The sequence below is a fragment of the Microtus pennsylvanicus genome, chromosome 11, assembly GCF_037038515.1.
Source record: "Microtus pennsylvanicus isolate mMicPen1 chromosome 11, mMicPen1.hap1, whole genome shotgun sequence".
In the NCBI taxonomy this organism is placed as follows: Eukaryota; Metazoa; Chordata; class Mammalia; order Rodentia; family Cricetidae; genus Microtus; species Microtus pennsylvanicus.
This window is the reverse complement of record NC_134589.1, coordinates 52,197,646-52,215,609: the sequence shown is the minus strand read 5'-3', so window position 1 is coordinate 52,215,609 and position 17,964 is coordinate 52,197,646. Positions and strand designations below refer to the sequence as shown.

Here is a 17,964-nt window from a genome sequence, read left to right as displayed (position 1 = left end):
AAACAACTTTTACAGATAGTGATGTGATAAGGACTGTACAGGAAATTAAACAAGATGGTGTGATATCAAGTATCTTGGAGAACACGTTAGATTGAGATATTAAGAAAATCCTTTCTAAAGCGACATTTTAGCTGATGAGAAAAAAAAAAACAAGAAACTTAGCTGCCTAAAGCATTTGGATTACCCCCCGTTTCAAAAAGTCAAAAAGATGACAACTATCCAGCTAGATCGGAAAGAGCAGTGCTCAGCGCTCTTCCGAAACGGTTTCCACCAATTTTGTCCTCATGGCTCTGTCTTAAGAGTGTTTTTCACAAAGCGTTCGCATGGATAGCAACAACGCAGGGAGAATCCGGACTCTGCAACTGCCCCCCTCTATTTCCTGCCCTCAACACACAGAATGACTTGCCCTTACTTGTCATGGCGACTATCCAGCTTTATGCCAGCAGTCTCGCGGGGGTTGCTGGGATAGGGACTTTCCCCTCCCATGTGGCCGAACCAAAAAGTTTTGTGCTAGTCCACTGCCACAATTCTGGCTGCAGGTAGCTTTTGGGACCAGGGGGCACCTAGCATCCGAATCCAGAAGCTACTTTCCAGCAGGGTGACACGCTTCCCTGAAGACCCGGTAAGTTATTGTCTGAGCCTGATGAGTTCCCGGCTCTCGGTTCGCGTAATTTGAGACTGGAGAGAGTAGTGGGGTTTGGGGGTGGTGGGAAAGTAGGGGGACTCAGCGAGGTGGGAGAAATGGAAGCTTGGCTGGCGGGAAGAACAGCAATGCAATGTTGGATGTGATGAAGATGATGGGGGTACTAGGACCAAAGACCTGAAAAGTAGATCGGGGATTTGGGGACTGCTGAGACGGCCTAAGGGGTTTTCTGTCCGCCACCCCATATACATACTTATCTACTCACTGCTGGATGGTAGAAACCCCAAAAATAACGAGCACAAAGCACTGTGATCCGAGATTTTTCAAGACTCATAGTTTAAGACGTTAGCGCCCATAGCATCCTAATGAAACTTCGGGTGCCATTCCTCAATTAAATCGGGGTGATCCGGGAAGCCCTAGCTGCTAAGGTCCCGCGACTTCCGGACCTTTGTCCGTGGAGTGATTTTTTTTTTTCAGCCGCACCCCAACTCTGCTGGTCGAAGAAAATCCAAAGAAAAACTGTTACTCTAGCTAGTGCAAAGTGTTTGCCCTCGGGGCCCGACCAAACCCTCTCGGTCTGAAAGGCGCGCCGACCCTGTTATTGTTTGGCTCCACATTTGCATTTCTGCCGCTTTTTGGAGCATTTCCGGTTTCTTTTTTTTTTTCGGAGCAGCTCACTGCTCACTCGACGAGAGGGGGGAGTAGAAAGGGGGAAAAATGTATTCTAGGCTGGTGCTTGGGGGAAACTGCCATCCTTGATCCATCGCGTTTTCTTGGATTAATCGGTTATTGCTTTTGCAAAAGAAGAGGTGTTTATTTATAAGAGTGCGAGGCTAGGTCGTTTGTTCGTGCCGGAAAAACAAATTCCGAGTATCCGGTTTCGGGGTGAGCCATTCCCTTGCCGAACGCATTCCTTACGTCCTGAAAGCGGAAGGGGCTGGCCTTGGCCAGGGGCGCCCGGGGATCCTAAGTGTAGTCGACCAGAACTGGACTCGGCTAGGATAAGCGAATCCCTGGTCCTGCGCCTTCAATCTTTGGAGCAGTTTCTAGTTACACACCAGACATTGTGGGTGTCTTTTTTTTTCTTTTTATTTATTTATTTTGGGTAGAAGTAGTATTTCCACACAGCACTTGGGAAAGGGACTAGAATAAGTGAACAATTGAAAGACCCGGAAGAAAAGGGTTGGGTTTTTTCTTCTTCTCTTTTTATTTATTTATTTATTTTTTGTAATTTTTGTGGCTTCAGTGAAGGGAACCCAAGTAAGTGACTGTTAGGCCGGACAATCCCAGCGGCCCAAGGTTTGTTATGCAGATGGCCTCTCTGGTAATCTCTTGAATGGACTCTCCTCAGAATGTGAAAAGCTCTCAGTCCACAGCAAAAAAGTGACCCTGAGCCCCTCCCTTACAAACGTAGATCTATGTAAATTTTGTTTACTTCTTTTTAACAAAGGTCTTCAGTTTCCTTGAATAATTTAGTGCAAGGGGGTTGGGGTGAAGGATGGGTAGTATATTGCCTATAATTTATACTTAAATCCTAAGAAGTTTATTTATGACCGTGTAATAGAAATGCCGTTCAAGTAAATGTTAGTAGTATTGGAGCCAGGTTAGACAGGATGCTGCTAGCTAGCCGTTCCCAGCGGTAGGGAGGCAGAGGCTGACAGGTATCTGAGTTCGGGGCCAGCCTGGTCTCTATAGTAAGATCCCAGACAGCTGGGGCTATGCAGTGGGACGCTATCTCGAAAAGAAAAAGGAACTGAGTGTGTTAATATTTGGCAGAGGCACGGGACTTGGTTACATGGCAGCAGCCGGAAGTAGGATCTCAACTTCCAGACCAGAGTCTGATACTACAAGGAGTTCAAGATCAGCCTGTGCGATACATTGAGACTCTGTCTTTAAAAAACAAAACACTTGTGAGGTAGAGAGGGGGAGGAACTGAAGTTCTAGGTCATCCTTGCCTCTATAGTTCTAGACCAATTTGGGATGAGTTAGATGGTGTCTCAAAAAAAAAAAAGTTCGGGGCCTGGAGAGTTGGGTCAGAAGTTGAGAGCACTGGTTGCTCTTCCAGGGAACCTGGGTTCAATTCCCAGCACCCACATGGCAGCTCACAACTGTCTGTAACTCCCATTCCAGTGGTTCCAACACCCTCACACAGACATACATGCAGGTAAAACACCAATGTACCTAAAATGAATAAGTTAATTTTTTTAAGTGCAAAAATTAACATATGTTATCAAATCCCACATTTACACTGAAAAGGATCAATGCAGGCATACATGATGTCAGTGCATGTAGTGCCAGAACTCCCAGGATTCTGAGGCCAGGACAGCCAGTTACACGGGGAAGCCCAAAACACACACACACACACACCCAAAAAAAAAGGAAAAAGAAAAGAGAAAGAAAACCATCCTGGGCTATATGGCAAGACCTTGTCTCAGGTAAACCAAACAGCTGGAGGTGTATGTGGTAGAGTATTTCACCTAGCGTACCCAGAACCACAAAACACAGGATGAGTCAGTCCATCTTGACCAAATGTGATTTGTCTATAGATATCAGACAACAGTGGCTAGCTACACCTTGTCCTTTTCCCTTCCTCTATTTCTGTTCTATTCATGGTGTGGAACGATCCTCACAGTGCCTAGAATCCAGCCCTCTGGCAATTGATGCGTCCAGGAATGGATTTAAAGCAGCCTACAGCACACTGTGAGACTCTCTCAAGACAGGGGCAAGGAATAAATTCCAAAAGTGAGGTATTCCAAGTTGCTAAAAAGTGATGACTCAGTAGGGAAAGTCACCTTGGAAGGGACAAGAATAACTTTGACTTGTTAGTATTAACTTGGTGCCGTTAGACCTAAATGTTAAACTGGCAAACTTTTAGGAGGGAAAGTTAGTAACATCTTTACATGTTGTTGCTTTGGTTTTGGTGTGTTGTTTTGTTGCTTATTTTTTGTCTTTGGCTGTTAGAACGAACCAAGTCTTTGTCTTGGTGCTGGAGAGAGAGGGTTATGGAGCTACTTGAAAATTTGCCAAAGCCAGGAGGCAGGCGGGTCTCTGTGAGTTCGAGTCCAGACTGGTCTACAAAAGCTAGTTCCAGAACAGTCTTCAAAGCAATAGAGAAACCCTGTCTTGAAGAAGAAAAAAGAAAATTTGCCAAACAAACAGTTAACATTTTCTCGTTTCCACATTTTCCTTACATAAACAATGGCTGAACTCTCTCTCCCTCGCCCTCCTGTTTAATGAAGCTAAAGCCTTCTCTGGTGGTCAGCCATAGTCCCATTGACTATTCCTTAGACTTTCACTGGTTCTGTGAATTTTTGCTCTCGCTTACTGTCTTTCATGCATGTTCATATACATGTTTATAAAAATAAGTAGTCTTGCTGGACCGTGTACACAACTTTAGTCCCAGCACTTGGAAGGCAGAGGCAGATGGATCTCTGTGAGTTCCAGTCCAACCTGATCGACAAAGCAAGTTCTAGGATAGCCAGGGCTCACAGAGGGATCCTGTCTTGAAAACCCCCAAAAAAAAAGAAGAAAAAAATTTTCTAAACTTAGGGAACTACGGGAGAAGAACTGCCATGTAGCCAGGCTACAAAAACTGTCTCAAAATAGAAAATAAATGTAAATTAAAAATAATGGTTTGCTTTTTATTATATGTTGCTGGGGTGGGGGGTGTGTGCACGAACATGAATTTTTGGGTAATCACGCTTGGTAGGAAGTGCCTTTTCCGGTCACAGACCCATCATTTTCTGATTAACATAAACTGTTTGTCTGCAGATTGTATTTTTCACCCAGTAGGTTTCTTTTTTTTTTAATATTTATTTATTTATTTATTTTGTATACAATATTCTGTCTGTATGCCTGAAGGCCAGAAGAGGGCGCCAGACCTCTTTACAGATGGTTGTGAGCCACCATGTGGTTGCTGGGAATTGAACTCAGGACCTTTGGAAGAGTAGGCAATGCTCTTAACCACTGAGCCATCTCTCCAGCCCCACCCAGTAGGTTTCTGAAGCATTTTTCAAAGCATGTTTTATTGCATTCCCCACCAACGGTTCCCATTGTGGTTTCTCCTAGCTCCACGAGCAGAAGAACGCTGATACAAGTGCTTTTTGGCACAAGGCTCCTGCAGTCTGGGTCAACTTTTCTAGGAAGTGTACCTAGAAGTGGTTTTGCTGAGTGGTGAGATGTGTGCTTTAAGCCATCTCTGGCACTGCCTTGTTACTCTTTAGAACCAACAATGTATCCCTGCCCTTTTCTCCCCAATACTGGGAGTGAACCCTGATGATTCCAATATATATATATGTATATGTATATATACATATATGTGTGTATATATATGGGTTTTTTTTACTGGTAGAGTTTTTTTTTTTTCACTCACGTGCACGTGCACACCTCTAGCTGTGAGCCACCTGATGCGGACTGGTTCTGGAAATTGAACTCAGGTCCTCGCAAGAGCAGCAAGCACTCTTAACCAGCCCCGCGAGAGAAACATGAGGAGAATAATTTTGTTCGGAGTTGGGTGTGGCTTCTGACTTGTTTGCTTTGGTTTGGCGGTTGTCAGGTTGCCATAGACAAGCCTTGAACCCTCCTCTCCTGGCCATCCTGCCTCAGCCTTTTGAGTGCTGGCATCCCAGGTGTGTGTCACTACACCAGCTGTCCCCTACAAGCTTGAAGATCCAGGATAAATGGTTTAATTCTCTTAGTTCTTCCTCCATCTCTTAATAGCTACCTGCCTGGCTTTCTGAGGATCAAATGAGATGAGCCCCTGAAAGTAGCAGGCCCTTCGAGGTTTATTGCCTTCCTGCTCAGCATTTTCCCAAACGCCCAACCTCCCTGACCATTTGGCTTGATAAAATCTTGATACCATGGCTTCCTCCTCAGTCCTTCTCAAAGGGGTCTGCTCTTTCTGTTTGTCTTGTGGTTTTGTTTTTTGAGATGGGGTTTCTCTGTGTAGCTCCTGCTCTGTAGACCAGGCTGTCCTCGAACTCACAGAGATCCACTATTAAAGGAGATACTGAAAACATAATTACTACTAATAACCTGGTTGATAGAGTGTGTCTATGTGACAATCTCCACGGGAGACTGAGCCGTTGCACCGCTAGCCCAGCACACACACACATATACCGCAGAGCTCCTTGAGAAGGTGAACTTGATGAATGGGGAGCGGAGCCCCACTAGCTCCTAGAACGAATGAGGCAGTCATATTAACATTGCTGACTCTTAATGTGCCCAGCGTTTGTCTCCATTTACATGCGCGTGCGTAAATGACCTGGGGCCAGGATGAGGGGGCGCTAACCTAGGGCTTCACAAGCTAGGTAAATTGTCTACCACTGAGCTCCGCCCCGAGGCCCGATCTCAAGTAAATGAACAAAACAGATGGAGTCTTATAGTAAGAGTGAGATGTCTGATTCCGAATCCCTGGCTAATGAAGGGGCGATGGTGCCCCCACCTTTGCTTTCATCAACAAAGGTCTGCCCTAACTGATGGCAGGAGAGCTGCTGATGAACTAGGTTGTGGGAAGCCATCTTTAATAAGCGCTCACTCATTTTGCCTTCCAAGTCCTGGGCAGGTGTAACTATCAAGACAGTATAAGATAACCCAACTGAAGAGAGTTCTCACACTCCTAAGTGAATGGGAAAGTGCTCAGTCTACATCAAAGTGAAGGAAGATTGTAATCAGTACTCAGCACCTGTCCAGGAGTGGGGGGGGGGGAATGTCTGATGTCCCGGGGGCTAGCCAGAGGGCCCTGCTAGCTAGTCCAGACTCCTGCGTTTAAATCCCCAGAACCCACCTTGTGGAAGGGGAAAACCAAATCCTGCAGGTTGCGCCGTGATCGTCACACTCGACTTGGCAGGCATACAAGTACACTCACACCAAATAAGTAAATGTTTAAATAAGGAAGTAATTTCTTAAGGGTAGCCTAGAGGGGTTATTTGAAAGCCAGCCCGGGAGAAAGTGAGGTAATAGCTGCCTGGCTGAGGGTGGTGAAGATCGAGAGAAGGGACGGACCGCAGAGCTCAAGCTTGCTGAAAAATGTCCTGGTGTGGCTTGAGGAGATCGGCTGGCTGGCTGCGGTTGAGCATTCCTGAAGAGCCTACCTCATAGCCGTAGGAAGAATAAAAACAGGAATTCGCTCTTGTAGAAGGAAGCACCCTGATTGAGCTGGGGAAGTGCTGATTAGAACGCAGAGAGAAGGCTCTAGGGAAATTGCTGAGTCTTCAGGAGTTTAGTTTGTAAGGGGTTGAGGAGCTGTCCCGGGGGAACAGGTGTTGGGGGGAGTCAGGGAGGTGTCCTTCCCAAAGGGAAAGGGGGGTTGTGGGGACAGAAAGTGCCTCCTTAAAGAGGTGTAGGGTTAGAGAATCTGATAAGAGGCCAGGCCAGGGCTGCGGCGAGGCAACCTGAGAACAGACGGAAGAGCTGCCTGGTTCCTGCTGCTCCGGGAGGGAGTGGTGTCCCCTGGCAGACCGTCCTCACTCTATTCTCACAGAAGCCTGACTTGACTTCTTGGGTGCTTCAATGGAGGAGCCACAGTCAGACCTCAGCATCGAGCCCCCTCTGAGTCAGGAGACATTTTCAGACTTGTGGAACCTGTGAGTGGATCTTATGGGGCCCCTAAAGTGCACCAACCCCCCCCATCATCCCCTAATTCAAACACCCTATCCCCTAGTGGAGGCCTATGAGAAGCAAAAACAGTAGTGTTAAAACAAGGTGTGGTACAAAAAAAAATGTGTGCTTGTGTACATGTTATATATACATGTATACATAAACACATATCTGGACTGGGCAGTGGTGGCTCACATCTTTAATCCTAGCACTTGGGAGGCAGAGGCAAGTGGCCAGCCTGATCTACAAAGCGAGTTCCAGGAAAGGGGGAGACTGTTACACAGAGAAACCCTATCTGGAGGGTAGGGGGACAAAGTATGCTATTGGGTGCCTATAATTCCTGTATTTGGGTGGTGGAGGCAGGAGCATCTAAAGTTTGAGGCCAGCCTGGGATAAGCAAGATCCTATCTCCACAAACAGGAGGTCAGTGGTGCTAACTCTTTGCTCTTGTCTTGCAGACTTCCTCCAAACAATGTTCTGGTAAGAACTAGGCCAGAAGGGGACTGAGGGTTTGGCGGGCTGGTCTGATGGAAGACTGAGAACACAGTATTGAGGTTCTTCTTTGGCCCATCCACAGTCCACATCACTGTCAGTTGATGCCATGGAAGATCTGTTCCTGTCCCAGGATGTTGCAAACTGGTTAGAAGAGCCAAATGAAGGCCCCCAAGTGTCAGCAGCAGCTTCTACAGCAGAGGACCCTGTCACTGAGGCCCCCGCACCGGTGACCCCTGCACCAGTCACTTCCTGGCCCCTCTCATCTTCTGTCCCGTCCCAAAAAACCTACCAGGGCGAATATGGTTTCCGCCTGGGCTTCCTGCACTCAGGGACAGCCAAATCTGTCACCTGCACGGTCAGTGTCCCTGAGAAGTTGACTTCCATGTGACCTTTCAATGCCTGTTTTTTTCTGTCTAGATTTTGGGGTTCCTCTTTAGCCCGTGGATTTTGATGTATGTCTCAGAGTTTAATTTCCCCTGAACCTTTGGTTTTCCTCCTCCTCCTCCTCGCCTCAGCATCTCTCCAGGGGACATGGAACTTTCTTTTCCTCACATTCCTTTCTTGGCTTTTGAAAATAATCCTCTGAATCTAGGCGCAGTGGCATATGACCTAGTCCCAGCTGCTTGGGAGGTTGAGGCAGGATTGCTTAAGGCCAGCCTGGGCGGCATAGCATGACTCCTTTTCACAAACAAAAACAGTCCAGTGGGGTGACACACACCTCTAACTTCAGTGCTGGGGAGGCTAAGACAGAAGGAACAAAAATTCAAGGCCATCCTTGGCTACATAGTAAGATTCCTCTCTCAAGAAAAGAAAAGGGGGGCTGGAGAGATGGCTCAGAGGTTAAGAGCACTAGCTGCTCTTTCAGAGGTCCTGAGTTCAATTCCCAGCAACCACATGGTGGCTCACAACCATCTATAATGAGATCTGGTGCCTCTTCTGGTGTATATATGTTAACAGAACATTGTATGCATAATAAATAAATCTTTAAAAAAAAAGAAAAGGGGAGGCCAGCGCAGGCATTTAATCCCAGCACTTGGGAGACAGAGGTAGGCGGATCTCTGAGTTCGAGGACAGCCTGATCTGAGTTCTAGAACAGCCAGGGCTACAAGAAATCCTGTCATTGCTAGCTGCTCTCCCACGATATCCCACGATACCTGGCATTCAGTGGCTGCTTGGCAGTGTTTTTCATGACATCCCCACTGTGACCCTTTCTCCTGAGTTGGCTTGTCCCCTGACCTCCAGTTCTTCTCTCTTACAGTACTCCCCTTCCCTCAATAAGCTATTCTGCCAGCTGGCAAAAACATGTCCTGTGCAGTTGTGGGTCAGCTCCACACCTCCTCCTGGCACCCGTGTCCGTGCCATGGCCATCTACAAGAAGTCACAGCACATGACAGAAGTCGTTAGACGCTGCCCCCACCACGAGCGCTGCTCCGATGGTGATGGTGAGTACCCGGGACAGGCTCTGGGATTAGAATTGGTTGCCTAGAGTCTCCCAGCCTCTAACCTTCTTGGTTGATCTTAGGTTTGGCTCCCCCACAGCATCTCATCCGAGTGGAAGGAAACTTGCGAGCCGAGTATCTGGATGACAGGCAGACTTTTCGGCACAGTGTGGTGGTGCCATATGAGCCACCTGAGGTCTGTTGTTCGGTTTGGTTTGGTTTGATTTCCACTAGCCCAGACTGATGTTGACCTTGCAGCAACCTTCCTGCCTCAGGCTTCTGAATACTGGCTTGTAGGCATGAACTACCATGCCCAGCCTGAGGTTTACTTGAACAAGAGGGTCTCTGGGAGAAAAGAACAGAAGGGGGTTGTTGGTGGCCACCCGGGTGGGAGGTGGAGAGTCTGGGGTACAACCCAGAGCCTCACACACGCTAGGCAAGTGGTATACCCTATCTCCAGCCCACTTGCTTCCCATCCAGCACCCTGCTTCTCCAGGAGGCATGCAGAGCAGGTGGGATGTCCCTACTGTACAGCTAAAACTAAGGCTTCCTGGTTGCTTCAGGTCGCCTGTGGTGGGATCGGGAGTGGCTTCACCTGGGTCCTGTGTCCTCCCCCAGGTCGGCTCTGACTGTACCACCATCCACTACAACTATATGTGTAATAGCTCCTGCATGGGGGGCATGAACCGCCGGCCCATCCTCACCATTATCACACTGGAAGACCCCAGGTAGGAAGCCATATGCTATGTCATGCTAGCGTGTTGCTCCCAGCCTCTGCCTTTCTCAGTTCCATGGGCCCCACCCACTGCCACACGCCTAGCCCTCTTTAGTCTTCCTCTGTTTGCATGAATGAAGTGTCCCCCCTCGGTTCCCTCTCTGACTTGGGGACTTCACTTACCTGCGGCTTCGGTGTCCTGGAGCTTTGACTCCAGAAAGGATAAAAGTACTTGGGAGCAGGCAATGGGGAGGTGGGGGCAGGGAGGCTACCATCAGAACAGGACTGAATTTCCTACTGTCTGGGGGTGAGGGGGCTAACATCAGAACAGGACCAATTTTTCCACCGTCCTGTGCTTCCCCCTTCTTATCCTGGGTAGTGGGAACCTGCTGGGACGGAACAGCTTTGAGGTTCGTGTTTGTGCCTGTCCTGGGAGAGACCGTCGTACAGAGGAAGAAAATTTCCGGAAAAAGGGAGAGCCTCGTCCAGAACTGCCACTGGGCAGTACTAAGAGAGGTGAGCAGGCAGGACAGAGAAGGTGGAGGAGGAGGTTCAGCTGCTCCCCAAATTCACTCTCTTGCCTCTGCTTTCCTTTTTTGCAGTGCTGCCCACCAACACAAGCTCCTCTCCCCAGCCAAAGAAGAAACCACTTGATGGAGAATATTTCACCCTTAAGGTACCAAGGTTGGGAGAGTCGCATAGCGAAGACAAGGTGTATCCACTATTGCCTTTATTGATGTCTCTTGCGTGTATCAAGCAAGTACTGTTGCCAGGTTAAAGTTCTAAGTCTAGCACACAAAATGCTATTTCTCTTTAGCTCTTTGTCTCTAGCTATGGCCTTAGCTTCAGACCATATGCTCGGTGGGCAGCATGCCTCGGAGACAGTGGGTCTTGGTGTACCTAACTTGAGAACACCAACTTAGATCATAATATAGGTAGGTGCTTCTCTACCTAAGATGAGAACACGTCCTGGCAAACTCATTGTAAGTTGAAAATACCTTATGTCAAAAATGCGTTTAGAGCCAGGCATGGTTGGCACATACTTTCAGAACTGAGGAAGGAGGCTACAGATTTGAAGCTTGCAGAAAAACGTAATCAAGCTGGGAAGTGGTGGCGCACACCTTCAATCCCAGCACTCGGGAGGCAGAGGCAGGCGGATCTCTGTGAGTTTGAGACCAACCTGGTCTACAAGAGCTAGTTCCAGGACAGGCTCCAAGGCTACAGAGAAGCCCTGTTGAGAGAGAGACAGAGAGAAATCAAAACAAGGACATTTGGGTTTAAGGTCTCAACTCGGTTTCAGGATACATGCCTAACACACACCAGGCCCTGAATTCCCAGTGGCACACAGGGTGCATTTAATTCACCTAACGGACTGGACTCCACAGCTCAGCAACATAGTGCATTTCCCAGACTGAATTTCCCCTCATGATCGTGCTGTTGAGAGCTGTGCCTTTCTGTCCGTCGTCAGCATCAACAGAGCATCCTACTGTGTTATCGCTAACTGGAAAAGACCCAAATTTGATACACACTTTCTACTGAATACCTGTTGCTTTCACCCTATCATAAAGTCCCCCCAACAACTGTAAGTCATGCCATCTTAAGTTGGGGGCCAGCTATCAGAAAGGTGTTAACAGCAGGGAAGGGTTCTGTGACTTTGCCCAATACTTCTGTTCCCTCCACCCTTGTTGCAGATCCGTGGTCGTGAGCGCTTCAAGATGTTCTCAGAGCTGAATGAGGCCTTAGAATTAAAGGATGCTCAGGATGCAAATGGGTCAGGAGACAGCAGGGCTCACTCCAGGTGAGTGACCTGGGTCAGCTCCCAGCTGTGGTACCCTTACCCTGACCTTTCCTAACAGTGGACCCATTCTGCTGGCTGAGAGTGGCTGTTTGGGGGTCTGAGGTTACTTGAGACCCTGCCAAGTACTAATGGGCCCTGTGAGGCCTGCTTATCCCCCAGTTCAGGCTCCGTTTCCTCAGAAAGCGGGATGAGGGATGTCATGGTCCTGTCACCTCATCAGTAAGGAAGGCAGAGATGGGATTCGACGTTTGAAGCCTTCACATGCGCGCGTGTGCTCGCGCACGCGCGCGCACACACACACACACACAAGTTCCAGGCCAGCTAGGGCTACATAGCAAGACCCGATCTCATGGTGGGGGATAGGGATGTGGGGTTAGGGTGTGGTGAAAGGTAGATTCTCATTTTTACAGCCTCCAGCCTTGCCCAAGGAGAAAAGCCCAGGCTGCTGCCTCCTGTCATACTGGCTCCCTCCTCCCCTCTGTCTTCCTACAGCTACCTGAAGTCCAAGAAGGGCCAGTCGACCTCCCGTCATAAAAAACTAATGATCAAGAGAGAGGGGCCTGACTCAGACTGACATCCTCCGCCTCCTGTCCCCCGTCAGCAACCTCTCATCCCCTTCCTCCTTTCCTGCCATTTTGTAACTTGGGTGCTTGGGTTAATCCGGTCATCACCGGTATCTGGGGAGGGTAGTGGGAATACCAGCTCAGCTTTTAGGATTCTGACCATGAGAGTCTTGAAGAGAGGAAGAAAACTCTTGTTGGTGGGGTTGGAGCTTGCAGTTGGCCATGTGCTTGGCTGTGTACAGTGGTGAGGCCCCACCCAGTTCTGAGTTTACTTTCTCCCAACTTGAACAACCGCATCTATAAAATGCAGATCAGCCTGTCTGCTCCTCAGGGTTTGTTGTGATACTTGTCCCTTCCAGACCTTTTTATTACCTTGTGGCTGGGACTCGGGCCCCCTCTGAGTGAGTTCCTGGCACCTGTCGGGGGATGGGTTGGTAGTTGCCAGGTCTCTGCTGGCCCAGCGAAATCCTATCCAGCCACTTGTTGGACCCTGGCACCTAAAATGAAATCTCACCCCACCCTCCACCCTGTAAGATTCTATCTTGGGCTCTCATAGGGTCTGTATCCACCAAGACCCGTGTTCTTTCCACCCTTGGTTCAGGATCAGTTTCTCTGAACTCTGCCTGGCCTTTGTGCATTTACCACCACCCCCTTTCCCTTTTTATACCCCCTTTTATATATCGATCTCTTATTTTACAATAAAATTTTTTGTTATCACTTGTTTGTCTTTTGAGGGGTTGATACCAGCCTAGGCTACCTGGGTCCCCGGGTTACAGAGATAAGTTTGGGAGGCAGCCACCTGAGTCCAGACAGTGATAGAGTTCTGGGGTTCCAGAAGAGGAACAAAGCTGGGGACTGGGTCAGTCTGTGGGCTGCATGACAATAAGGGAGAAGGGTGACTCCATTCATAACTTGGGAACCAACTGTCCCTCCTCCCTCCTGCCAGGGCTGGCACACAGTCCTCACCCACCCCTACTTCTAGGGTTGGGCTGCTGCTGTCCTCTGGGCAGCCTCTCACGGAGGATTACTGGATTTAAATGTCTGATTTAGCAAGCCTGAGCCTCTGGAGTGGCCATCTGCTCCACGGGAAAGAATTGGGGTGCCTGGGTTCCATGGGGAAGGGGGTAGCTGTCCCTGGATGAAGAGACCAGTGGGACGCCTGCCAGCTGGGGTCCCAGGAAACTGGGGGCAGTTAAGGTGAGGTTTGGGGCCTTCCCAGCATCCCCACATCCTGGGCCTTGGGCCAGGCAATTGAATGAATTGAAGCTTTGCACTTTGCCAGGAAATCCTTTGAAAGGGCTTCTTGGGGTAGGGAGGAGAGTCAGAGTTGGGGAGCCCAACACCCTTTTACCCACCCTGTTCTTCAGTGCTGCTGGCTCCCAGGGAGGGGGGCTAGGCCAAGCTCTCCCCATAGCCTGCTGTTGCCTGAGCCAACAGTCGGTGAGCACGTGGCTTGGCCTTGTCTCTTGGTAATGGAGAAAGGGGTACTGAGGTCCAGAGGGACTCTGGGGCCACTGTCCCCTGCCTGTCAGCCAGGTTTGAAGTGCCAGTGGGGGTCCTGTGCCTGCCCAGGGTCCTGTACAGCTTGGAAGGAACCTGGAACCTTCTACCTCAAGAGCACCTTTTTGTATTAGTGGGTACCAAATGTTCTCAGTAAACTAGGGTCCGCCTTTTCACTTGATTTTATGTGCATGCCTGACACCAATTAAATCCAAAACTTTTTTGATTTGGGGGTTGGTTTGGCTTTTGGTTTATTTGTTGTTTTGTTTTTTTAAGTCAGCAGGCTGGTCTTGAACTCAAAGATCTACTTGCCTCTGCCCCCACCCAGCTCCCAAAACTCACATACTAGTTTACTGCTCCTTCATGTGGCTGATGGCCCCAGCTGCCCAGCAAGCCAAGTCCCTCTCCCTCTTTTGTAGAGGACCACAAAGAAAAGGGTTTCCCCCCCACCCGACTCCCCTTTTTCCCTCACTTTGTTCCACAGCTTTACTGAGCTATAACTAAATCCAAAGAGCTATGTTCAAGGGTCACAAGTTTGAGCCCCTTATCTCAAAAAAAGAAAAAAAGGAGGCACTTTTGTCACGCTTGCCAAATGAGTTATCGCTACAGTCAGGGTTTCTGTGGGGGAGGTGACAGTTAAGGTGCACTCCACTCAGCAGGTGCACTAGACAGAAAAGCTGCAGCACCACCACCCACTCCTTTATTATTTTCAAACAGTATCCCGCTGACTAGCCCAGGCTGGCCTCACCATTGATCTCTTCACTTCCCTTTCCAAGTCCAGGCATTGGGCCTTCTCACTCAGCCAGAGCAGCGTCTAACTCTCCCTCACCGTCCACCAGCGTCTAACTCTCCCTCACCGTCCACCAGCGTCTAACTCTCCCTCGCCGTCCACCAGCGTCTAACTCTCCCTCGCCGTCCACCAGCGTCTAACTCTCCCTCGCCGTCCACCAGCGTCTAACTCTCCCTCGCCGTCCACCAGCGTCTAACTCTCCCTCGCCGTCCACCAGCGTCTAACTCTCCCTCGCCGTCCACATTGCCCTGCTTTTGTCCTTAGTTCTGCCCTACGACCCCAAGTCTTCAGAAAGAAAATCCATTTTGGGACCTCTAATCCCTTCTTTGAGAGCTGGCATCAGGACGGAGAATACTGAGGTTTGGGGATTTTGGCCAGCTCTTTTGTGAGCTGGGTAACCTCCCTTGAATTACGAACCTCTCTGGTTCCACTCACTGGCCATTTTCCTTGATTGCATGCACCTAGTGGTTGATATTCAGAGACCCTGTGGCAGGTGTGACCTCTGCCAAGAGGTAAATATCCCGGGCCTTGTTCCCCTGAGGTCTAAAATCCAATCTTGTAATTCTAACCTACTTTACAACATTTTAGATCAATATATTCTTTAGTTTTTGTTTTGTTTTAGTTTAGTTTTTGTTTTGGTGAGGTACTGGACCTGGGACTTAGACATGCTGAGCATGAATTATACCATCCTGGCATGATTTGCTTGGTTTAAGGATTTGTTGTTGTTGTTCTTGTTGTTGTTTGGGCTGTTTTGTTTTGTTAGTTTTTGAGATGATAGCTTCCAGCTTGCTTGCTAAGTAATATAGAATGACCTTGAACTCCTGATCCTCTGGCCTCTACCTCCAGAGTACTGAGATTATAAACAAATGTCACCCCTCCCAGAATGTGTGTGTGTGTGTGTGTGTGTGTGTGTGTGTGTGTGTGTGTGTTTGGAAATTTAAGAAGCATATTGGATCTCTGAATTTGAGGCCAGCCTGGTATACAATGAAAGTTCCAGAGTAGCCAGGGCTACACAGGAAACCTTGTCTTGAATAAATAAATAAACAAACAAAAAAGAAGCATAGGGCCAATCAAAAGTTGGAATTGATGATGAACATCTTTAATCCAAGCACTTAGGAGGCTGAGGCAGACAGGTCTCTGTGAGTTCCAGGCCAGCCTGATCTACATAGTGAGTTCCAAGTATTCAGGAAAATACATGGTCCTAAGTGTTGGAGGAGGCTGCTCGTTTGACCCGAAATAACCACACAGAAACTATATTAACTAAATCACTGCTTGGCCCATTAGCTCTAGCTTCTTATTGGCTAACTCTTACGTATTAATTTAACCCATTTCTACTAATCTGTGTATTGCCATGTGGCTGTGGCTTACTGGGTAAAGTTCTGGCGTCTATCTCTGGCAGAACTACATGGCTTCTTTCTAACTCCTCTTTCTTTCTCCCAGCATTCTGTTTAGTTTTCCCCACCTACCTCTATTCCCTGTGCAGGCCCAAGACAGTTTCTTTAGTAACCAATGGTATTCACAGCATACAGAGGGGAATCCCACATCATCTAAGTGCTTTCATTGTGTAAGAAAGAAAAAGTAAAGGAACCTAAGGGTTGGAGAAGTGATGCCGTGGTTAACAGCACATACTGCTCTTCCAGGGGACCAGGGTTCTATTCCCAGCACCCTTGTCAGGAGGCTCACAAATATGTTTCTCCAGGGGATTCAACCTCTGCTTCCAGGTATCTGCACACACATGGTACACATGCACACACTCACACACACATACATACAAATAAAACAGAATAAGTTTTTAAAAAGAAAAGAATCTACTACTTATCCTAAAATTAAAGCTACAAATTATTGGCATTTGATTGAAGAGATAAATCCGAAGCAAGAACTTTAAAATGTCTACCTGGAAATGTTAAAAGGTTGCAGCTGTAGCGCAGTAGAGATGCAGCATGTGCAAAGCCCTGGGTATCATCAAATGTCATCAGAATACTCTGCTGGATTTTTTTAATATATTTATGTATGTATGTATGTATGTATTTATTATGTATACAATATTCTGTCTGTGTATGTCTGCAGCCCAGAAGAGGGCACCAGACCTCATTACAGGTGGTTGTGAGCCACCATGTGGTTGCCAGGAATTGAACTCAGGACCTTTGGAAGAGCAGGCAATGCTCTTAACCACTGAGCCATCTCTCCAGCCCTACTCTGCTGGATTTGAGAAATACTGTGCTCTAACCAGTTTAGTCCGGAGCCAGACTTGATTTAGTAGTAGAAAAATCTGTCAACATAATTCATAATAGTAACAAAATAAAATAAAAAATTATGTGATCATATCAACAGGTGCTGAAATGTATTTGATTACACTGCAACTGCCATTCCTTAAAAAATATTTTTTAATTAAAGCAATAATAGACTGGTAATGAGATGCCAATGAGTTGATTTTTTTCCCCCCGAGATAGGGTTTCTCTGTATACTAGTCCTAACTGTCCTGGAACCAGCTCTTGTAGACCAGACTGGCCTTGAACTCACAGGGATCAGCCTGTCTGCGTCCCAAGTCCTGGGATTAAAGACGTGCAACACCACCGCCCAGCTGATTTTTTTTTTTAATACTGAAAGTTGGGCTGAGGGCCTTGTATATACTACACAAACACTGTGCTACTGAGCTGTAGGACCAACAGAACAGTAATAAACAGGTAAGCTAAGCGTTAGGACCATTTTCACTTGGAATGAAAGCTGAACAGGGCTGTCCACTAACTTTGGTTTTAATGCATTGGAGAAGACCGAAAAGAGGCCAGAGAGATGGCACAGCCATTAAGATCCCTGGCTGTTGTTCCAGAGAACTGGGGTACAATTCCTAGCACCACATGGAGGCTCATAACCATCTGTAATCCCAGTTCCAGGTGATCTGATGCCCGCTTCTGGCCACCTCGGGCACCAGGCACAAATGTGGCACACGAATGTACATGCAGAACATTCATATGTATAAAATAAGAATAAATCTTAGAGTGAGACTAAATTTGAGACTGATTCTCTCCCAAATAAAGAAAAGCCCATACCTGTCATCCCAGTGCCTGGGAGGCTAATGCAGGAAGATGAAGGCTAGCAAGCTGGAGGCTAGCCTGCACTACCTGCATCCTTATTTCAAAGGGGAGTAGGAGGCTTTTGCTTCTTCTACAGCTCAGGCTGATTTCAAGTTCCCATTTAAGGGAACGATGAGCTTGCCTCCTCCTCTTTGAGTACTACCATGTTTTTTGTTTAGTTTTGGTTTTGTTTTTTTCAAGACAGGGTTTCTCTGTGTCTATCCTGGAATTCTCCCTGTAGACCAGGCTGGCCTGGAACTCAGAGATCTGCCTGCTTCTGCCTCCTGAGGGCTGGGATTAAAGTTGTGCTCATGAGTGCTACTAATTTATATGGTGGAGATCATAGGAGGCCT

The 17,964-nt window shown here is 47.9% G+C and overlaps 1 protein-coding gene across 3 annotated transcripts; it reads left to right on the top strand.

The window, feature by feature from the left end:
* Positions 1-483: 483 nt before the first annotated feature.
* On the top strand, positions 484-12,965 carry Tp53 (tumor protein p53). Of its 3 annotated transcripts, none has more exons than XM_075992027.1 (11): positions 484-622; positions 7,125-7,227; positions 7,699-7,720; positions 7,818-8,090; positions 8,994-9,177; positions 9,258-9,370; positions 9,793-9,902; positions 10,269-10,405; positions 10,492-10,565; positions 11,581-11,687; positions 12,180-12,965. In XM_075992027.1, the coding sequence occupies exons 2-11, from the start codon at positions 7,154-7,156 to the stop codon at positions 12,259-12,261; spliced, it is 1,176 nt and encodes a 391-aa protein (XP_075848142.1). In that variant the 5' UTR covers positions 484-622; positions 7,125-7,153; the 3' UTR covers positions 12,262-12,965. The 3 variants fall into 3 exon arrangements, with proteins under 3 accessions (XP_075848142.1, XP_075848141.1, XP_075848143.1); XM_075992026.1 differs by having other exon boundaries at positions 503-622; positions 12,098-12,370; XM_075992028.1 differs by lacking the exon at positions 7,125-7,227 and having other exon boundaries at positions 560-622; positions 12,098-12,370.
* The last annotated feature ends 4,999 nt before the right edge of the window (positions 12,966-17,964 follow it).